This window comes from Myodes glareolus, chromosome 9 (assembly GCF_982192425.1).
Source record: "Myodes glareolus chromosome 9, mMyoGla1.1, whole genome shotgun sequence".
Taxonomy (NCBI): Eukaryota; Metazoa; Chordata; class Mammalia; order Rodentia; family Cricetidae; genus Myodes; species Myodes glareolus.
The window spans coordinates 65,488,714-65,512,468 of NC_142034.1; the positions used below are offsets into that span (position 1 = coordinate 65,488,714).

At 41.9% G+C, this 23,755-nt stretch overlaps 2 protein-coding genes across 6 annotated transcripts; both read right to left on the reverse strand.

Moving 5' to 3' along the window:
• Nucleotides 1–657: 657 nt before the first annotated feature.
• Nucleotides 658–15,981, reverse strand: LOC125404212 (zinc finger protein OBI1-like). Of its 5 annotated transcripts, XM_087910595.1 has the most exons (7): nt 15,828–15,939; nt 14,401–14,457; nt 13,382–13,478; nt 11,854–11,985; nt 8,969–9,095; nt 6,365–6,454; nt 658–4,437 (listed from the first exon to the last, which is right to left on the reverse strand). In XM_087910595.1, the coding sequence occupies exons 5-7, from the start codon at nt 9,000–9,002 to the stop codon at nt 2,780–2,782; spliced, it is 1,782 nt and encodes a 593-aa protein (XP_087766721.1). In that variant the 5' UTR covers nt 9,003–9,095; nt 11,854–11,985; nt 13,382–13,478; nt 14,401–14,457; nt 15,828–15,939; the 3' UTR covers nt 658–2,779. The 5 variants fall into 5 exon arrangements, with proteins under 5 accessions (XP_087766721.1, XP_087766722.1, XP_087766719.1 ...); XM_087910596.1 differs by lacking the exon at nt 13,382–13,478; XM_087910593.1 differs by lacking the exons at nt 11,854–11,985; nt 13,382–13,478 and having other exon boundaries at nt 15,828–15,981.
• A 6,191-nt stretch (nt 15,982–22,172) lies between these two features.
• Nucleotides 22,173–23,102, reverse strand: LOC148120940 (olfactory receptor 5AR1-like). Its single transcript, XM_087909578.1, has one exon. The coding sequence runs from the start codon at nt 23,100–23,102 to the stop codon at nt 22,173–22,175; it is 930 nt and encodes a 309-aa protein (XP_087765704.1).
• Nucleotides 23,103–23,755: the final 653 nt, after the last annotated feature.

Sequence of the window (23,755 nt, forward strand, 5' to 3'; positions counted from 1 at the left end):
ATAGAGAGAGGAACACGGGGGAAATTACCCTGTAGTAATATTTCATTTGTATTTTAATAAACAAAGCTTGCCTGAAGATCAGAACACAAATGTAAGTCACTAGGGGCCAGGGAGTGGTGGCACACACCTTTAATCCCAGGACTTGGGAGAAGAGGCAGACGCATCTCTGTGAGTTCAAGGCTAACCTCGGCTACACAGGAGTGACCCAGAAACAGATCCAGGTGATGGTGGTTCACACCTTCAATCCCATGTTTGGGAGTCACACACCTTTAATCCCAGCATAGGGAGATGGGGACAGGAGCGATATGGTTGGGTGGAGAAAGGAATATAAAGGGGAAAAAACAGGAACTCAGTGGAGTGAGGAGTCTGAGGATTCATGGAGACAGGATCTCGCCCGTTAGGTCTAAAGATTTGGTAGAGATGAAAGGTCTCTCTAGTGGTTGGTTGCTTGGCTTTTCTGATCTTCAGCTTGACCCTCAGCACCTGTCTCTGGGTTTTTATTATTCTAGCTACATTAGCCCTCTGAGGGTAGGAGAGAATGAGCATTACGGTTCATAATCAGTTCATGCCACAGCTGTGAACCAATGTCCTTTTGGTGTGTGTTTTACTGTAAATACTTTTGCTATCAGACACACAAACCTACTCTGAGACATCATGTTAGGAAAAGAATAACCTTTATTTACTTGAGCCAGTAATAACTGTCATACACATTTAGATGACACAAGATTAAGAAGGTATATAATACAATGTCTGAGGCTAGGAAGATATAAAGAGGCCAGATGGGCATCAAGTGTAGGAAATATCAATGTTCATTGCAACACGAAGCCATGGAAAGTCCCTTTTGCTAAGTCTCATCATGGAACACGATTGATATGACACACTCATATCCATGCACCATACATACACGAAAGTACTACCCAACACACTGCAGCCTGGTCAGCTATACCCCTGCATGTGCCACTGGCCTCTCCCAAACTCTAATTATAACATCACAAATGACCCCAGACAGAGACTGATGCCTGCTGATAAGCAGCATTACCAATATTCATCTCCTGGCACACAGATTTTGAAAAACTGGAATATGAGATTTACCATTAAAAAATTAATGTACAGATTCCATAGTGATAATTTTCCCTGGTCAGGATTTTTGAAACCTGACGGAATTTTTATTGAGAGGTTTCACATAAAAAAAAAGTTCACACCATGATCTGTTTAGTGGAAGATCCCTACCAGAAACACTCGGTATTTATGGGAATTTTATCAGGATTTCTTCTCCCCACAAAGGAGCATGGAAATGAAGAGTGACAACAAGGATCTCTCTCCTGATAACTTTCTAAAAAGATTATTTGTCTCACTCACCTCCTAGAGAAAACTACTGGCTGTGGGCCTGCCCTATTACAGATTGTGCAGACCTCCCTTCCATACACTAGAGAGATGGAAGAAACAGGCAGGAGGATCACAGCTCTCAAGCCAAACAGCATTCCTGAGCCACAGTGCTCTTCTCCACATGGCTCCCAAACATGCTAGAGGTTATGTGCACTTCAGGTCAACTATGGATGGGCACCCAGGTGGAGTTTGTTGTAAGATTTTGGGGATAGTGGGATAGAAATAAGTAGAACATGTGCATTTACATTCCACTAAAGAGCTTAGCACGACGTCTCACAAACAGAAATGGATTGTAAAGCACAGGCTTATGAGTGCAGCAAAGAAAATAAATCTTGGGGAGCCCATGGGACTCTGCTTCCTGAACTTAAGGACTCTGTGGGATGAATCCTGCTGAGCGACTTCTTGGAAACACTGCCCACATTATTATCTGCTTTACAGTGTCTCTGTGATAATTCTAATGCTTCCTGAGGTCTGACTTAGAGATGTGGATCTTCCAGATACACAGTGATTACATCTGCTGACATCCAGTAAGAGGGTTTCCCACACACATTACTCATGTGCTTCCAGCCAGTCACTGATGTAGAGCGGACTGCCTACTGGAAAAGGCATTTCCCTGTAGATAGTCTTGGGGTTCCTCAGCAGTGCAAGTTCTTTAATGCAAAGAGACCTGACATCTCTTAAAGGGTTCCCTGCTTCCATTATACTCACCTATGTGTTTAGGGTTACTCACCTATGTGACTTCTTTCATGTACGGCAACAGATAGCTTATGGCTGAAATATTTCCTACAGTATTAGAGTCAGAGTTTCTCAGTTTTGAGTTTTCAGGTGGACACGGACGTTTGTCTTGAGTACCTGTTTTCTGCACATAAACAACATTCATGGAGGTGTCCCCATGTGTCTTCTTTGGTATGCAGTAAAGAATGACCTATGGTTGAAGGATTTTCTACATTCATAGGGTTTCCTTATAGGGCATAAATTACCTAATGACTGATGAGATATGATATCTAGAGAAAGGTTTTTCAACATTTCATCCATTTGTATGTGTTTTACTGCACAGTGAATTATATCTATGGTTGAGATATTTTTTACATTTATATGCTCTTAAGATTTCTCACGTTTGTGAGTTCTCTGATCTATCTTTGGCTGGAATATTTTCTTCTTAATTATAAAAGTCTGTCACCTGCATGAATTCTCTGACACGTGTACCAGCTTGACATCTGGCAGGCCTTTCCACACACACAACACGGGTGGAGTTTCTCCGCAGGAGAGCTCCCGAGAAACGCGGGATGACTAGTGGTGGCTGTTCTGCGTTCTTCCATTCCCAGGGTCTCTCCGGGTCAGCTCTCTGATGCACACAGCTGTGAACTCGACTTAAAGGCTCATCACACACATTTCACTGGTAGTGATTCTCACCCGAGTGCGTCCTCTGATGTCTGGTGAGATGAAACTTCAAACTAAATGACTTCCTACACTGTTTACATTCATAGGGCTTCTCGCTTGTATGGATTTTCTTATGTGTATAGAGGCTTGGGCTCTGCTTGTAACTTTTGCCACACACTATACACTCATAGGGTTTCTCATTTGTGTGAGTTCTCTTATGCGCATGAAGGTGGGAATTTTGCTTAAAGGATTTTCCACATACATCACACTCATAGGGTTTCTCACCCGAATGAGTTCTCTGATGTACAGTGAGGTATGACTTAAGAATAAAAGATTTTCTACATTCTTTACATTCATAGGGTTTCTCACCTGTATGAATTCTTATGTGCGTGTAGAGACTTGTCCTCTGCTTGAAACTTTTCCCACATGTGGTACACGCAAAGGGCTTTTCACCCGTGTGAATTCTCTGATGTACAACCAGAAATGACTTCAGCCTGAAAGATTTCCCACATTCCTTACAGTCATAAGGCTTCTCACCTGTGTGAGTCCTCTGATGCGCATGTAAGTGGGCTCTTTTGTAAAAGGCTTTTCCACACACATTACACACGTAGCGTTTTTCCTGCGTGGGGGTTTGCTGATTCACAATGAGTTTTGACTGCTGACAGTCTTTACACTCATAGGGTTTCTCAGCTGTGTGAGCTCTCGGATGCAAGTAGAAACCTGGTGTGTGGTTAAAGGTTTTCCCACAAGTATTACATTCATACGCTTTCTCATATCTGTGTGCTAGCTCAAGCTGGAGGTCTGACTTACTAATTGTCTTTCCAGATATACTGTATTCATGGGATTTCTCAGCCTTGTGAGGGTTCTGTTGAACACTGTGATTTAATTTTGAATCAACAGTTTTCCCATACACGTTCCTCCCATCCCCTATGATGCTCTGCTGCACACTCTTTTCTGATTTCTGACAAATGTATTTCTCATCTTCATTACATGTATAAGGCTCTTCTCCCACATGTAAACTCTGATGTTTGAGGAGGTTTGATTGTATACTGAATATTGGCCCACAATCATTACCTTTAAAATATTTCTTTTCTTTGTGGGTTTTTAAGTGCTGTGTGAGATGAGAATTTCTATAGAACAATTTCCCACACATTTTACATTCAAAAGTTTGCTCCTGTACCTGGGTCCCCCCTAGACCAGGAAGAGCTAACTTTTCTAATCCTTTCCTGTAGTTCCTCAATTTACTGGAGGGATCTCTGATAGGAAATGTGTCCTGTAGCCACACTCTCTTCGTGTGGAAAGCCTCACTGTGCCCATGACACTGCAAGTGCTGTTCTTCACATTTAGGACTGTGATACAGACTGAGAGGCTCAGGAAGTCTGGGGGACACCCTGGTCACAATCGGAATGTCAAGTTCCTTTACCACCTGCACCTCACTGGGCTCACTAGGGAGGAGCACATCAGCCCACATATTACGTGTCCCAGGTCTCATTCCAGAAGACACGTCATTCTTTACAGCCAGCCTCAAAATACAGCTTGAGCTAGTAAATGGTTTTCCTGCTTTAGCCCTCTGCTCAGCTGATGTGCTGCTCTTGGCAATTACCAGATTGCATCCACACATCTTTTGATTATCCTGGCTGATCTCATTCGGGTCATTCACATGCTGCATATCTAGAAGAAATAAAGAAATGGAAGGTTTTCTGGTTAGTATCCATACAGATCAAGTGTAGTAAACTTGCCTGTTACTTAAGAAAGAATTTCTTGAGGAAATGACGCAGACATCTCCAGTGCTTTTCAAATACTAATGATCATATACAGAGGAACAGATTCTTGATATTCCTAATCTAATCACAATTAAATACAACAAAAGAAAAATCTGCAGACATTTGGTTCTATAAGTCAAGGTATACCGCAACACTGGAAATGTGAGATTGCTGCATAGGTCTGACATGAATGACTGGCATTTCCTATCTGTGTGAACACATACATGCTGACTCATAAAATCACGCTTCTCCACGCCTTTATTTATGCTCTGGCACTTTGATCATGCTAAAATTTCACAACAAATGGAGTTTCCTGGACAAATTCATTGTGTATGTCAAATTAGAGTGATTTCTACAAAGAAAAGAGTGGAAGGTTAATTACTTAGCACAACCCTTCACAAAATATGAGTCCAGAAACAAGCAATTTGTGGGGTCATTTGACCTTCAAGTTCAAGGTCTCCTAGATGTCACACTAAGCTCGAGATGTACCCTATCCCAGAGTCTACACTGGGTGCTTTTTGGCTGCACAAATGACCCCATTTCCAGCACCTTTGCTCAGACTCTATCAACCCCGTGGTGAGCCGCCTAAAGCACCATGTTTTCAATATTAGTTTCAAACTAGTAACATTGAAATTGGATTCTTAATAAAGTAATAAGAACTCTCTTCATACTTCTTGTCCACTTACATACTGTATAGTATGTATAGAAATCAGTGGTCTGAAATAAATTAAATCAAAAGAAAGTCATAATATTAAAATTGCATGTTCTTTAGGTCTTAACTATTTTATTTTTCTTTCATTTAGGAAGACTTTGGGGGAGGGTGATTTTTTTTTTAATGCCAAAACTTTCATTTCTTAACACAATGGAGCTCTTTAGTCTGTTGATAAATTTCTTGACTTACCACTGCTTGTTCCAGAATATTAAAGTGTACAAGGAGGAGCAAATAACAAGGGATAAACATATGAATAAATGCTCAAAACAAACCACAGAAATGAGAAAAGGACAAGTACAAACTTAAATAAAATAACCACAGACTGGAGAGAGTTTGTTTAGTCTACGGTGACACACTGCAAAACTAGAGGGGAATAAATCTGTGTGTGGAGGCTTGAACTGAACTTGCTATGCCTACACTAACACACGGCAAACATAAGTCAACGGGTGGGAGAGCTAATCTTGGCTGTCAACTTGACTATATTTGCAGTTAACTAAAACCCAAGCAGCTGTACACACCTGTGAGGGATCTTCTGGATTGGATCATTTGATGGGGGAAGGCACACTCTAAATCTCAGCCAAACCATCTGCTGGCAGCCCATATAAAAGGTCATGGAAGAAGAAAGCTTTTGCTTTTCGCCTGCTTGCCCTCACTCCCACTGGCAAGTATCTATCCTGCTGCAGAGGCATTCCCTCACTGGTTTAGACCTCCTCTTCAGGACTCCACTGCATTCTGAAGACAGCAGCTCTCTAGGACTCCTTGGAGAGTCTAGCACAAATTGGTACTGCTGAGACATCCATCCAGTCTCACTGACCTGACTGAATGACTAGATCCTTGGCCCACTGTTGCGATAGCCTTTGTAATCTACTCTAATAAATCCCCTATGTGTGTGTGTGTGCGCATGTGAATGCGTGTGCACTCTATCAGTTCTGCTGCTTTGGGAAACCCTAATAAAGTGGTATACATGTACATTAAAGAGCCTTTTGTAGACTGTACATACTGATTGTTGGATGAATAAGAACACTTGTACTCAAGTCTGGAACACGGAGAAAAGAGCTCAACACAGCCACCATCTGGTGAGCTTTCTCAACTTGGCATCCCTGTCCAGGGTATAGTCACTGACCTGGGAGGCTCTGGTTTGAGACATCTTCTTTCCATGGCCCAGCTTCTTGTTCTAACTTCAGGATCAACTCAGGTTTTGGATCACACCGATCTAGTAATGGGAAAGAATTGTACAAGTTTTGGCTAACTGCTAAGTCATTAAATAATGACAATACATTGGGCTGGAGAGATGGCTCTTGCAGAAGACTTGAGTTTAATTCTCAGAACCGAATGGAGGTTCACAACTGTTTCCAATTTCAGTCCCAGGAAACCAGATGCCTTCTTCTGCCTTCTGTTTATTAATTAATTAATTTAATGTTTGTTTGTTTGTTATTTTGAGACAGGCTTTCTCTGTGAAACAGTCCTGATTGTTCTGGAACTCGCTTTGTAGACCAAGCTGGCCTTGAAGTCACTGAGATCTACTTGCCCATCTCCTGAGTGTTGGGATTATAGGCGTGCACCACCACCACCCAGCACTTCTTCTGCCTTCTGAAGGCACTGCACTCATGTTGTGTATAGACATACATGCAGGAAAAACAACCATACACATAACATGAAAATATATATTATTATGGGCAATGGTTAGTGACAGGACCAATGAGAACATTTTATAAGTGCTTTAAGAACATCCACAGATTCAGCCAAAACAGATCAATTCCCAAGGTGTATTACAGTCATCTATGAAAAGTCCAAAACAGGACTGAAGAGACAGCTCAGTTGTGAAGAGCACATGCTTCCTTTGCAGAGGAGTGGGGCTCAGTTCTCAGCACTAACACCAGGCAGTTCATAAGCAGCTGTGAACTCCAGCTCCAGACGATCTACCCTCCTCTTGCATCCTATGTAAACACTATACTCACATACATAAAGTCACATGCAGACGCACATAATTAAATATGATTTTAAAAAACCTACAAAGACAGAACTAAGACATCCTGAGAGCCAGCATGCGGCACATTTCTATAATGTTAGCACTGAAACAATTTTGAAGGAAGGTCTGTGAAGAGAGATCTTTTCTTTTTTGGTTATTCAAGGACAAGTTTTTTCTGTGTAGCCCTGGCTGTCCTGAAACTCATCCTGTAGACCAGGCTGGTCTTGAACTCAGAGCTCCACCTGCCTTTGTTTCCCAAGTTCTCTATATTATCTATATAGAAAATCACAGAGCAACAAGATTTATCAGAAAATAACACAAGATATAAGAGAAACAGCAACAACAAACCCCCAGAATAGCATTCCGTAAGAATATAATCTGTGAATCAGAAGACACAGGCTGGCTGAATGACTTACAGAAATGAACCTTAATGATTTACTACCTAAGCGAAAGTCACTGTGCCAGTGAAGACACAGCTCGATTGACAGTGAAGGGACTGAAATGATGGCCAACACATGATACAAGCACAAAACTAAAAGAGCAGTAAACAGGAAGAGGCTGTTTGTTTGTTTGTTGAGGCGTATGTACACGTTTGGTTCTAGTTATTTTGAGACAGAGTCCCTATGTAGTTTTGGCTGGCCTGGAGTCACCCTGTAGACTAGACTGGTCTGTTTCTACCTCCCAAATGCTGGGATCAAAGGTGTGCACTATTATGCACAGTATATAGGAAGAGGTTTTTGAGAAACAAATATAAAACTTCAGCTTCTGCTGTCAACATGCCAGTGCGGACACTCTGCTCTCTGCTGCGTCTCCCTGTGTTGACGGCTCAGGCTGCTCCATGACAACGAGGCATAGAAAACAACTAGAGAGGAGCTGCTCATCGAGCCTAATGTTAAGACTGGGGCAGGCAGAACATCTTCAGGAATATGTACAGCTGTGATGTGCCAGTTAAAAACAGAAATAGCCCTGGATGTGGTGAAGCATTCCTTCAATTCTTGGAAAGCAGAGGCAGTTGGATCTCTATGAGTTCAAGGACAGTCTAGTCTACATAGTGAGTTCAAGAACAGCCAGGGTGGGGCTGGAGAGATGGCTCAGAGGTTAAGAGCATTGCCTGCTCTTCCAAAGGTCCTGAGTTCAAGTCTCAACAACCATATGGTGGCTCACAACCATCTGTAATGGGGTCTGGTGCCCTCTTCTGGCCTGCAGGCATACACACAGACAGAATATTGTATACATAATAAATAAATATTAAAAAAAAAGAACAGCCAGGGCTATGGTGATATAGTGAGACCCTACCTCAACAAACACCAAATAGGGATTTGGAGAAGTGATTCAAAATTAAGAATACTTGCTCCTCTTGCAGAGGACCTAGGCTTGATTCCCAGCAATTACATGGCCACTAACAACTGCCTGTAACTACAGTTCCAGGGACTCTAATGCCCTTTCGGACCTCCTTGGGCACTGCACGCATATGGTGCACACACATATATGGAGGCGAAATACCCAAACATATAAAAAAATAAAACAAATCTTAAAAAAAAATACAAAGAGTCTGGAGATTAAGCTCAGTGCTGGGTACTTGCCTACATTGCACAAGACCTAGTTTGGTCACAAGCACATACACACACACACACACGCACACACACACACACAAATAAAAAATAAATAAATAAAAAAAAAGGCAATCCTTGGAAGAAGTTCCTATAGTTACCAAAAAGCAATAAGCTTCTAACAGGAGTATTGGAGAGTTTCACTCACTCAAGGACAGCAGGCTGCTGTAGGTCTCCAGCATCACATCCCTGTAGAGCTTCCTCTGAGCATCATCCAGGTCCTGCCACTCCTCCCAAGTGAAGTCCACAGAGACATCCTCGAATGACACCAACCCCTGTAATCAAACAACTTTCCTCAACCCAAGCCTTCAGCCTTGAATCAGAGACAGGAATATGGGAGTTCACTCTTCTCCACAAGCATCGTTTACACAGGATATACATATAAGTTTTCTTATCATGGAAGAAAAATCATCTGCAAAACGCCTTACAAGCATACTAAGTTAGTAATGATGACTAAATTATCATAGACAAGGCAAAGCAGGCAACTGATAATCCTCTGGTTTCCCACTTAAAATACACTTCTGACTCCAACAACCATAAATCCAAGAAGTCAATGTTGTCTCTAAGTTATTTATAAAGTACAGTCATAAGCACCCACATATGCTCTTCCAAAAGCTAGAACAACTGCTAGATTCAACAGAAATAAACATCACTAGCATCCTGTAAGGCAATATATAAAGAAGCAGAAGCCAGCTCAACACCTCAACATTTTGAAAGTCATGCCATGAAAGTAGAAAGGGGAAGGTCTCGGGGCAGAGCTGGAGGGGAAGAATCACTTCCCAGTTTCCACACTGGGAAATAGGGCACTAAGAACACAGAGTGGAAGACATGCAATGTGGTAGGCTCCACAGATCCCACTCCCACAGAAGGCTGAGACGGAGGACCAAGAGTTGGAGACGAGGCAGACACAAGAGGTAGTAAGGAATTGCGAACTCATCACAGAAGAAACACAAAGCACCAACAGAAAATAAAAAGTAAGAATAGCATTTATTAATTTCTTTTGTCTTTGATAAAAATATCAGTGTGTTTCCAAGGTTTCTACATAAACAATTATTTAGGAATTGATGTACTTAACTATGTGACATGAAAGAAGGGGGGCAATTTGTGGGAAGGAACATAGATTTTTTTTCTCCTGTGGTTTTGCTAACCTGTAAACTGTTTTTCCCATGATGACTTGCTTAATTTCTTTTCAAACACAGGCAAATTAAGACGGTATGTACAGATTCAGAACAGAACAAATACCTCCATCCTCTCCTCACTTCAACACAGTCCGTATGAGCTGACACTGCCTATTGAAATATCTGCAGAAGTGATCTGTCATCTCTGATTACTGATTTAAGCTGGTGCCCAGTAACTGACTTAGACACAAAAGCAGCATTTGAGAGTTGTGAATGAGAAAGAGGGAAAGGGCTGCTTATTCTTTGAGCATAATACATTGGAAAGACTTTCATTCATCATCAGACCAAACTTCCTGGGAAACAGAATAAGAAGTTCCTTAACCAGAGACATGGGCTTGGAGAGCATTGACTAGGAACCACCAGGGTGCAGAACCAGAGGCTTATGTAGGAAGGTGTCCAATCTTCAGGGTTAAGTCACCCATCACCCACCACACCTGCCCAAGACTCCAAGAGTGCAGTGAAGATGATGCCTCTCAAGGTTTACCCCTTCAGCTCATTACCATGTTCCCACATATACTCCAGTCTGCTATACTTTGTACAGGGTAGGTTGAAATCCATCTATAAATGCCAGATATCTGAAACAAGAGTAGTCATAGTGGATGTGAAATAAATTCCTGGCATCATTTTGAGACTTAAGACAAATACAATGCACTAAAAAGATGGTACCTTGGATGTGCTGGCGTATGTGTGGAGGATTCCAGGACATGGGGACCACTGCCTACTCATTTTCAGTGCTTTTATGTGGACGGAACATATACCTCCATCCCCACCTTACTTCACCTCAGACAGGACTAGGTGACGCTGCCTATGGAATTACCTGCAGAAGGAACCTGCCACCTCTGATGACCTTCTGAAGCTGGCATTAGGTTTGCTGCTCTTTTCCTTACTGATCAGCAAACTCCAGGTAGCCCGAGATGTGATATATACCTTGCTTATGTAATTTCACCAAAGCAGGAGTTGCTGCTTATCAAAACATAACCTATAGCTCTAACATCCAAAAAATGCAGACAGCATCAGTTAGAGAAGATCCAAATCAGAGGATGGACCAGGGAACACCACAAACAAACACTGATGAACACCCACATATGCACACTGAACTGCCTTACAGCCCACACTGCCTTCTTAGTCAGAACTGCTCTTACTTTAATATTCAGTGAGGTAATACCTTTCTAAAAGGAAGTAGAGTCAATAAGCACACACTATAAGAAAAGCTGAGAAATTTCAATTCATACACATTAAAATTAGATTCCAAGAAAAAGAAACAGCAGTCACTTCTAAAAATGCTCACTTCCTAATTTCAGACAGAAGAAAAATTACAGAAAAAAATTAGCATCCAAAATACTTGCTTATTACATGTGGACACATAAAAAAACAGTCCTGGAAAGTGATCTATCATAGCTACATCCTCAGACATAAACATACTTGTTATAAAACAGAAGTACTGACATAACTAGTCTTCATTTCTGTAACTGGTTATGTATGTGTGTATGTATGTGTGTTAGCTGTCTATCTTATTCTAGTACCCACTCTGTATTTCCCCAGCCTTCAGCAAATGTCTCAGTAGGCCTTGCTTCTTTACTAGGAGAGTTGACTCACAAAGTCACAACTGAAGTGTCTGGAATATTTGTAGTCCTGCCCGACAGGGCTGTTTTGGTTACAAGAGGGCACAGTTATACTAAGAGATGCCCTTAGTGATTTCCTTTCATGGTTTGACTGTGGAATGTTCCCTACAGGCTCACTGTTTTGAACATGAGATCCAAAGTGTGTGGTGCTACTTGAAGGCTGTGGAAGGGTTAGGTGGTAGGGTCTGGCTGCCGGAAGTAGACTAAAAATGGGGTGTCTTTGAAGGTTATACCTGCCCCTGGTTCCCACTTCTCTCTCAGGTTCCAGGTCTGCCATGGTGTGAACAGCTGCTCCTCTTCACACTCTCACCTCCACTGATGGAGCCACTCCAACCTGCCATCATTGCCATGATGGACTGATACCTCTGAAACAATGAGCCAAAATAAATCTTTCCTCCCCTACGTTGTTTCTTTCAGGTAGTATTTGGTCACAGCAATACAAAAATAATTAATATTCTCCCTTATCTCCACGGCAGCCTAGTCCAATCTTCCCTGGGTAATCTAGAATACTCAGGAAAACCATCACTAGCGTCTTTACCACCTATTGTCTTGGAGACATAAGAAGCAAAGTGCTTTGGATAAAATCAGTCCCTCCAGCCAAATAGAGTCATAGTGGTGGCCTTTGGTAGAAGCATTGCTCCTTATCAATAAAAGACAGGCAGGCCAGTAGGGCATGTGGCTATGGGAACAGAAACAAAAAAAGGTCCTATTAGCTGGGTATGGTGCGTACCTTTGAGGCCAGCATTTGGAAAGCAGAGGCAGGTGGTATGTGCGTTCAAGACCAGCCTGGTTTTCAGAGCAAGTTCCAGGCCAACCAATGTCACATAGTGGGACCCTGTCTTCAAAGCTCCTAGTGCTAAGCACTTTACTAGTAAAGTCTTCTGCTGAGGTCATTTCTGATGAGCTTTGATAGGAGACACAAATACCTTTATCTCTTTCTACCATCCAGACAGTATGTCAACAATCCTGTTGTCTAATGTGCTTGGCCTCAATTTTTGAATCCAGTGTTCCTTCTAAGCTACTGACCATGAACCCGTGCCACTGCGTAGGTGAAGGTGAGAGTGCACAGTGCACTTCTCACCTTTACCTGCGGATTCCCATACTCTGGCTTCTGTCCATGGCTAATGTCAGACAAGCTGCTGAATCTGACCCAGAGTACTTATGGCCTTTGTAGAGAACCCTGCTCCAACCCTGTAGGGACTGCAATCTAGCTGGGCCTACTTTCTGTATTTAAAATTATGTCAAGACATTTTTGAGCAAGGAATATATTTTGTATGATCTACAAACTAGATGGAAGAATTGATACAAAATATATAAGCAAGATATGTACATTATCCAGATCTGTGCTCCTGTTTTTACTCATGCTCCACGTGCCTTTCTCATGACTCGAACACAAATGGTATCCACTAACTTCTGATTTTCCCATTTGCTCTCAAGGCCTTCACCACACCTGCCTGTTAGCCATACAGCCCGTCAGCACTCAGGCACTACCACAGAGGAATAAACCCTTCCAGCCTAGCAGAGACGGACAGTTCCAGTGTGACAAGAAAGGATATACTTGTCTCTAGGCAACCACACTTCCTCACCATCTACAGCATCCCATGCTGCCACTGGAGCAGAATGAACAACAACAGAGCTGGCAGGAATTGTAACTCACAATGTTAGACCTCAGGGAGCACGGGGGCGGGGCGGGGAGAGGAAGTGGAGGGATAAAAAGAAGGGCCCAGAAAAAAAAAAAATCCCTCCTTTCAGAGTACTCACCAAAGCCACAGGTAGATTGGCATCAATATCATATACAAGGAAAAAAAATGGAGGATACGACTTCCATTCTGACAAGGGGAGCTTGATGCGCCTCTTCCTATCAACACAGGAGTTAAACTTATAATCTGAATGCTACACAAGTGGTCCATGCTACCAAGAAATAGTCACTGAACTCACACCCAAGGACTGGATCACAAGAAGTCCTTAATGTGGAATGAGTGGGGAACTGAGCAGAAGAAAAGGTTAAGTTACAATGAGGAGAAAAGGAACTCAGAAAATAAGCTAAGAAAGCAGCATCAGCATCGGGACTGGAATGAAGACCTTCCCGGGAAGGAGGATGGGCAGAGCTCTGCAGCACGGCAGAAGACGGAAGTAAGGCAACCGGCAGAGAACAGTGTTTCCATTCAACTGTGACGAGATCCTGAGAATCTGAACCAAGACTACAGTGACTGGGAGAAAAAATGCAAACAGTAAAGACGAATTATTGCTAGAAACATGTTTGGACATTGCTATGCTCTACATACACGCACGAGCAGAGACACATGTAGGAAGAGAAATGAAGGGTCTGCAGTACGTTGTCTTCCTACATTCCAGGTCTCATCTGACACAGCGGGGTCTTCCAAAAGCTGTCTGGAACTATACAACTATACAACTTCAGCAAAGAAAACCCCTGTGACTCCATCTGAGTCTGAGCACTTGTGAACACTGTGGAATGCTGTGTTCATCTCCAGTCTGGGAATGAAGCTCTGTTCACAACATGCTTGTGTCCATGAAGCCTGTTTAGACTTCACAGGACATGAGAGGTTGGCACTTTCTGAGTTAATCCAGCCCCTACAACAAACAGACCACGTCAGGAAAACCAGAGACCGGTTTGCATGTGACCCTATAACGTGGCTCCGTCAACACATCCGGTGCTAGCATCCGCATGTATTTATCACATTAAGTTTATTCTTCCATTTCCATTTTCAAAAGTCCTAAAATACAATATAAGACAAGGCAAGGCTAACTACACTACTTACCTCAGATGTGTCCATTGTCCTAAGGCTTTCAGACATGAGAGGACCGTGCAATCACAGCTAGAAGAGAAAGTCAACAGAAATTAACTTACCAGATATGCCCTGCTTTCAGATCGCAATCTGCAAACACAGGAAGAAAGCGACAAGACCGACAAAAATGCCTCCCTGTGTGGGAATGGTGTGTTATCCTTGACAACTGCCACAACTGATCTTGTTGAAGGAGCATCAGGTACTTTATTAAATGGTGGAGATTCATCATTCCATTATACACAAGTTAATGGAAATATCTGCTGCTGGCTTAGTAACTATGTTCTTCTGAAATGATTGAATGTTTTAAGGATAGGGATTTAATGAACATCATTGAGTCACAGCGATGATAGAAAGCTACTTAGGCAATATTACTTAGTTTCCTGTCAGCTTAGTACAGTTCAATATAAACGCACCACAAAGAACTGTCCTATTGGCACATCTCTTGTCTTAAATACTGAAATTTCATACAAAGCATGTGTTCTCTGATCTAGACGGTTTAATCTCAAGACTTCCCTGGCGAAACTGAACACTGAGTGTATTCACTGCAGGACTCTGGCAGTGGTATTTCCCAATGGTGGGCCTCCTGCACTTAGGCCTTGGTATATATAGCTCCCTCCCACAAAGTCACTTGCTCTGGCCAGTGGTGCTAGGATAAATGTGACCTGCACAACTTTTAAAATGAGTTTTCCCAGGGGAAGTAGCCGAGATGGCAATTTGTGTTCCTACACACCGCTTCTACACCGTCTTTAAAAAGAGAATTAAGGTTCTTCAGAACACTAGAGGTAAAAGTATCACAGGCTGCAGGGAGCCACAAGTCTGAGTGTACGTCCAAAGGCGCTGAAACCATAATAAGACAGCTGTGCTTCTATTGCTGTGCCATAGCTTTTCCCTCCAGACACAACAGGTCCCCATCGCCACCGTGAAGCAGAGATGCCCTTGGTAATGAAGCGAGAACACAGTGATGGCTAAGTCTCTGGTAACTGGTCCAGCTGATTAACTCCCCAAAGTCACAGGCCCCTCACCTAGGATTCCAGCCACCGCTTCCTCTCAACATCCTCCCCACCAGCTCTTCCCTCACTAATCGGTCAAGGGACCGACTCCTCAAAGCCTTCCTCCCCGGTGAAGCCCTCACAATGAAACATTACAGGGACAGTCTGCGAAGTCCTTCTAAACCGCAGCGTGGGGACACTGGTGGAGGGAGGACTACATCAGGAGCCGCAGGAGATGGAGTCAGGAGCAGGGCCAGGCTGAGCACAGACAGCTTCCGGAATGGAGGGAGATAGGCGGTGAGCTCAGCCCGGCACAGGTACCCAGCCCAGCGCCGTCTCTACCCGGAACAGCCGAGGAGATGAGGACCGACACCGGCCAGCTCCCGCCGGTTCCCCAGAGGCTGCACTCACCTTGGTGTCTGGCGTCAGCTTCTGTGTGGCTTTTACCGGAAGAACGTAGGGCTAAAAGACCCGGTACCAACCTCGGTGGAAACCGGAAGCAACATGGCGGACCTGGAGCTAGATCGGGAAAGTACGCCCCGCCTCAGAGCTGAGTCTGATTGGACAGATCCCGATTCTCCACCATGATTGGATAGAATATCTTGAGTGACAGTAAACGTTACCAATCGTTGACGGAACAAGGCTGGCGAATTCTACCACTTTATGCTGTGATTATTAAGACTTTCTCACACTTAACCCTGTGACATCATTAAGTACGTTTTTTCTCTTCCTGGCTATTCCATTTAATGTGACGTTCTTCAGATTAATCTACGTCATCCAAAGTTAGAAGGTTTTGCTATTTTTGATACGTATTTCATTGTGGATATTCAGGTTTCCTTTTCATCTACCTAGGGATGAACACAAATAATTTTCATACCTTGACCTCTATGGATAGTACTGCAATAACTATAGCAGCGCAGGAATTTCTTGCACATTGACCCAAAATCCCTTTTTATATGTTCAGATTTGGACTTGCCGGTTGTTCCAGCAGTTGCATTTTAATTTTTTTGAGGAACCGTCACATTTTCCATAATGGACATCCATCCATCCATTTTCAGCTCCTTTAAAAAAATGGGTTGTTCATCTCCACATTCTCTGTAACACTTGGCAGCTTTTCTGTTACTGATAAATTCACTCATACAAGTGGTACTTATCGTGATTTTAATTCGTGTTTTCCTGACATTTGCCAATGCTAAAGGCTTATCATTTCTATGACCACACCCCCAAATTTGGCCAGTTTATATTTTATGCCATACACATACAACCATATAAAACTTTTCCTCAAAAAGGTAATATAAATTTCATTTTCTTTCTTTTCTTTTCTTTTTTCCTTCCTTTCTTTTCTTTTCTTTCTTCCTTCCTTTCTTTCTTTCTTTCTTTCTTTTTTCTTTTTTGTTTTTCGAGACAGGTTTTCCTCGTGTAACAGTCTTAGCTGTCCTGGAACTAGCTCTTGTAGACCAGGCTGTGGATTCACAGGGATTCACCTGCCTCTGCTTCCCGAGTGCTGGGATTAAAGGTGTTTACCACCGCCCGGCCTACATTCTTTCTTATAATAAATACCCTTAAAATTCCTTCGCTGTTCAAAATGTTTTCATAGCATTTTCATTCAAATATACATATTTGAGCATAATTACATCACCCAATTTCTCTTGTTGCTCTACCTTTCTCTTGCCGAAGTCCTGTTATTCTTTCTAAACATTTCCCCTCTCTTTTCAATGGCTAGAAGCACTTGCTGCCCTTCAGATGACCCCCACAGTACCTATATTAGGTGGCTTATACCCTTCTGCAACTTCATTTCCAGAGGATACAATGTCATCTCCTGTCCTTCGTGGACACACACACACACACACACACACACACACACACACACACACACACTATACTCCTACAGAACACATTAAAAAAGATAAAACCTTACATGTGAAATTGTTTTCACTCCCAAGGGAAAACATGCAATATTTATTTTTTTCTGAGTCTGGCCTACTTTGTTAATATATGAAGATGTTCAGTTCCAATGCTTCTGTAAAACTTGTCTATTTAATACTCCTTGCCTACTTTAAAAATTGTATATGTGCATGCATAAGCCTGTGGAGGTCAGAAGAGGTGTCGGACGCACACATGGTTGTGAACTGCCATGTGAGAGCTGGTGCCATGTGCATATTTTTGAAAGTGAAGCAATTATGCATTTGACCAAAGAATATAAGCTAGGAGAAGGGCATATTTAGGGTTCTACAGGAGTGAAGTTAAACATTCATCTGGTCTCACAGTCGCAGATGTTTGTACGTCACATCTCCATCAGCAACATCTGGATCAGGACCCTGGAGAGAACTCGTTGGCCACCAAACCCTGTCTTTCCTTCTTGTGAATGGAGGTTTCTGTGGAACTTTCCTTCAGGCTGGCAAACGTTTCCATGTGGAACAGCCCACTTCTATTGTTTGAGCCCAGTTCTTGTGGGCTTCTGTGTTACACTTTAAGCTCTGAGTATCTTCCTTAGATTATCAGGTTACCATAGAGTCCCTATGTGACAAGGTTCAATGAGAATGTGAGAAACTGTCCCCAAGCCTGAAAGCAGTAGGAGGAGAGGTACAGACCAAATGCTCAGGATGTGTTCCTTGCTCACTTCACATGGGCTGTGTACTAAACCACCTGCATGAATCTCAACCATCTTACTCGTTCATGGCATTGAGATACAAAATGTAGAGTTGAAAGATGGGGCCTCTTCTCCGAGGAGAGAGGACAGTGAGTGTGCTATTTAGAGCAAAACATTCTTGTGAATTATTTAAAGTGGAAAGTTTGTATTTCTACCCAAGATACTGTTTTTTAAGTGCTGAGTAGCAAAGGTTAAAGTCAAAGAATGTTTGCCTTTGTGGCAGTGACTTGATAAGAAATGAGTCTAAATTAATATGTTTCTCCAGACCTCATACCCAGAAAAATGGGGAAGAAAAATGATGTCAGAAACAATCATGGAGGCATTGGAATCCTTCAGGTTTTTCTGGAGAAGTAAGTCTATGATAGTATATCAACAGTTTCTGGTTTTCTCTCTCATGGGCATGTGTGTGGTGTGCATGTATGTGTGTATCAGTGGGGGGCGACCTTTACCATCCGAGTCATCTTGCTGGCCCCCACATTCCTCGAATTTCTGAACTTTCAGTTTACACATATCTATATATTTATTTAAATGAGATTGTAGATAGACTATATTGCATCTTTTAAAAATCTAATCATTTTTTTGTAATCCTGAGTGGCCTAGAACTTGCTATATAGATCAGGCTAGTCTCAAACTCATAGAGCTCTATCCATCTTTGCTTCTGAAATTCTGGGATTAAGGGGATGAGCAGTTATGTACAGCTACTCTGTCTTTAATGGTATATTTTGATAATTTATACTTAAAATAATTATTGACAGAATTATATTTAGCTATCTTATTTGTAGCTGTTTCATAATTATTTTTTTATTTCTCGCCTTTTCCTGCCTTCTATTTTTTGTTTGCATTTTTCTTTTAGCATATCAGTTCTACTTATTTTTAGAGCTCTAGTACATGTTCTTTAGGTTCTAAAATGCCTCATTAACAAACCTTAGGTCAATTTGAAAATAACACTACACCACCACTTTTTAGTAATGTAGATACATAGGAGAATATCAATTCTACATCATACATCATTAGATAAACCATTACCTACAAGAAAGCACTAAAAATAAATTGTGTACCTTCACATTCTCCATTTATATTTGATTCTGTCATATGGACTGCATGAGGAGACATATTTATTTTTGTTTAACTTAATAATAGTTTAAGAGAGGGGAAATATCCAAACATTAGGAATATATAAAATCACAAATTATGATCACATCTTTTTGTGAGATGAAAGTTAGAAGTTAGTTTTTTTCCTTTTTTATTCTTTTCATTTCTTCTTCCTTTTTTTCTTTTTCAAGGCAAGGTTTATCTGCATAGCATTGGTGGTCCTGGAACTCACACTGGAGACAAGGTTGGCCTCAAATTTACAGAGATCCACATTCCTCTGCCTCCCACTGATGGGATTAAACACATGTGCCACCACCACCCAGCTAAAGAAAGTTAATTTTCATTTTTTTTAAATGTTAGAATTTGGATGTTTGACTTGAGATGAATAGCACCAAACAACAGCATGAGTTTTGAGAAACAATATTTGATAAGTACCCCAAGATACTGATTTTGGGTGTCATGATTGTTACAAAGTATGATACAGGACTCAGACTTCATACTGACTATGAAAGCCTTATGAGTTCTCATAATCCCAACACTTGGGAAGCAGAGGCAGGAAAAGGAGGAGATCAAACAGCACCACAGAACAATCCCTTAAATATTCAGGATGAGGCCACATTTTTCATAAATTGAATTAAGTAAATTTTTAATTAGAAAGGAACTTAAATACTCCATCAGAGAGTGGACAGTGTCCAATTATAAATACATACACACAAAGACAAACACAAAGCTTGGAGCTAAGAGACAAAGGTTTGTGATAAAATCACATTGCAGAGCTTATCAGAGAGACAGTGACATTGGCTGTGAGAATCACTGTCCCTGAAGCATGTAAAACACAAAGGTACACTTGAGAACTTGGTGAAGATGCTTAGGGCTGACATAGTAAAATCACTTTTGTGATCAGGAGAAGACATCCGGTGGGAATCCAGCAATAGTGCATTATTCACAGGGAAATAGAAGGAGAGATACAGGATCTGGTTAAGGAGAGAAAGTCTATTCTATGTGGGGACTTCAGAGCCACTCAGTATAACAGTATTGCTGAGTTCTCTTAGAGCCTGGGAAGGGGGAATCAAACAGTCCCACTAGCTGGCCATTTTCTTGTGTTTAAATTCAGGTTCTGCAAACAGAGATGGGAACAAGACAGAATGAGCTGTCTAGGTCATCCTGTAGTACAAGACTAGGCAGTTGGAAAGCAGGTCAGCGTAGGGTTGAACACCAACCACCAAACAGCTTCTCCAGCTGAATATAGGACAGACATTTCCAGTAGCAAATACATATTTTTTTATTTGTCTGTCTTAAGAATCTATCTAAGTATAATTTTTCACTTGATTTAAGCCATTCAGTTTGTTATTTCTAAGAAAGAATCTGAGACACATAGTTTAATTTTTTAAATGCTACCATTTATGTTTGGATCTGTGTGTAGATAGCTCACATGGGTCTGGATGCCCCTGGAAGCAGGAAGATGGCATAGAATCCCCTGGAGAGGAAGGTCACAACAGGGACTGTGATGGCATGCTGCAGGTTCCACAACAGGCTTGATCAACAACGTTAAGTGTCACAGGAAGAGAAAGGGGTGTTGTTATAGAGATGAATAATTTTCTTTGGTATGGATCTTGGTTTATTAATACAAATTTAAGGTCAATTTTGTTATATTGTGTATATGTATTTCTGACCTTGATTAAGGTATTATGTTTGTCCAGCTCATTAAAAAATGTGAAAAGGACTAAATTTTTAAAACACTTAAATGCCATATTCTGAAGGTCTCTGAAAGATTTGAACAATATCTAACTAATTGAAATATATCTCTATATATCTAGAAAATCTAACTAACATGACTACAAGTTTGACTATTACAGATAATTATCTATTACTCTGTATTTCTTAATTATACATTACATTTTAGCTTATTCACAGTCAAAAAATTCAAAAATAACACAATAAAATACACAATCCAGAATCTCTGTGAATTTTCCATTTCTATGTGGCTTATTTTTCTTTACTCCTTTTAATCTATGACTATCTGTACCCTGTCTCTTTAAATACTTTTCCTTTTTTTTAAGAAAAGCATTAACTTTGTTTTATGACTCTCTATACTCTTTTTCTTCTCTCTCCCAATTCTACATTCATTTATTCAACACTGTGACTCATTTAGAGGTCATTTTTGTCTGAATCTGTCCTATTGTGAATCTGTAATTCTTTACTGTCCAGGAGCACTTCTTATAATGCTAAGCACTTCTTAAAAACTTAAGCTGCATCGTTGCTTGGGTAATACGTTAGTGCCTGCTTGCCCTGCCCAGTCCAGCATAGTGGAGCTGCTTGCATCTCTGAGCCATGCACACTGCCTCACTTCCAGGCACACAGCAAGTTCATATTGCCATCAAGCAAGCTGCTGCACTCTGCTCACAAACCCAACTCAAATGCTCTGTAGCCAGACCTCCTGCCTGAAAGAGTCAGAGGTCACGCTGGCAGCCTGGCCCAGAAAGCCTGCATTTTAAAACTGCTACTTTTTTCTGCTGCAGCTGCTGAGTCAGGAAAATCTCTCCTAAAGGATCTGCAGCATGCTGCCAGCAAAGAGCAAAAAGCTGTGTTAAATTCTCTCTATATATTTTTTAGAATTTCGTTTTAAGCCCTCTTAGGTTTTACATGGATATAGACGACCACGTTGGAGTGCTAATCTGTTGGAGAGAGATGCTATGAACCTGCCGCTGGAGATAGATGTGCTGAGACTTTGCTGGCAAGCCACTGCCATGTGGTGATATACAGATGAATAGAAATGGGTTAAATTAATATGTAAGAGTTAGCCAATAAGAAGTTAGAGCTAATGGGTCAAGCAGTGATTTAATTAATAGAGTTTCTGTGTAGTTATTTTGGGGCTAGCTAACCAGGTGGCAGGGATGAAAAAGCGGGCCCTCCTACTACAGGGTGTAATGTGTGTGTGTGTGTGTGTGTGTGTGTGTGTGTATGGGGTTGAAATGTGTGGCTCTAGCTTGGTCATCAGAGCCACATACTGTAGTTTAGGAGTACTTTCTTCTGCAATAAAGCTTCTGCAGAGCAAGCTTCATATCTTTGTTCCTCAGACAATAGACCACTGGATTTAAAGACGGAGTGAGAATAGAGTAGAAAATAGATGCCAGGCGACCCTGGGTCCGGGAGTACCGAGAGGCGGGCCTCAGGTACACGAAGCTTCCAGTTCCATAAAACAAGACGACTGTGGTCAGGTGAGAGGAGCAGGTGGAAAAGGCCTTCCACCTGCCATCCACTGAGGGGATGCGGACAACTGTGGACACGATGCCCACATAGGAGAGGACCATAAGGGCGAAGGAGCTCATGACGATGCAGCTGCTGACAGCAAAACCCACCTCCTCATTGAGATGGTAATCAGTGCAGGACAGTCTCATGACTGGAGGGATGTCACAGAAGAAGTGTTCAACAACATTGGGTCCACAGTAGGGGAGGGAGAAGGTATTGAAAGTGTGGAAGGCTGAGTAGATGGCCCCACTCACCCAGGCAGTGACCACCAGCTCAACACGACATTTGTGGTTCATGATGGTTCCATAGAACAGTGGTCTGAGGATGGCCAGGAACCGATCATAAGCCATGGCCGTGAGCAGGAAGCATTCAGTAGATGCAAATGTGATAAATATATAAAGCTGTGCTACACACTCAAGATAGGAGATGAGCCCCGAGCCTGTGAGGGACATAACCACTGCCTTGGGGATGGTGGCTGAAGTGTAGCACATGTCCAGGAAAGATAAGTTCTTCAGGAAGAAGTACATTGGGGAGTGGAGCCTATGGTCTCTCACCACAGCTGTGATGATGGAGATGTTCCCCAGGAGGCCAAATGTGTAGACAAGCAAGAAAAATGGGATGACCACCAATCTCAGCTGCGGGGTATCTGAGAAGCCCATGAGGATGAAGTAAGTCACTCCTGTGTGGTTGGACATGTCTGCTCAAATTGTGTTCAGATGCAAGGACCACACACAGCTAAGGAAGGGGACAAGGAGAGGATGCAGGCTCAGACATGTGTATGTAGGTCCATACAGTCTACAGAGTCATGGCTTCCATCAGAAAGCTAGCACCATGAAGCAGCTTATCTAAAGGACATTTCAAAGAACTCAGAAGGAGGAGGAGGAGGAGGAGGAGAAGGGAGAGGGGGTGAAGAATTGAGTAGGGAGGAGTTAGAGGAGGTGAGAGAGAGAGGGCATACCTGCCAAAGGTCTATTGCTCTTAAATTCTCCATGGAGTCAAGTGGGAAACAATCCTGGGTGTTTGCTTTCTTTGTATTGAAGCAAATCAGCTCATAAACATTTCAATGTTGTTTTAAAGGACAGTACTTTCTTTCTAAATTTTACTCTCATTAATATAACACATTTCCTTCTTCGTAGCCTATAGATTTTCTGAATCTCCTCATTTTCTTTTCATTGCTGATTCACCTCTCTCTCTCTCTCACATGCACACACACATTTTTACTAGTAATTTTGTTATTAATTTTTCTTAAGAGACTTTTAAACTAAAAAATCATTCCACCATGACCGTTGGGGAAATATCTTTAATTGAGGAACACATGTAATGTGAAATCCTTGAGTTCTATGTTTCT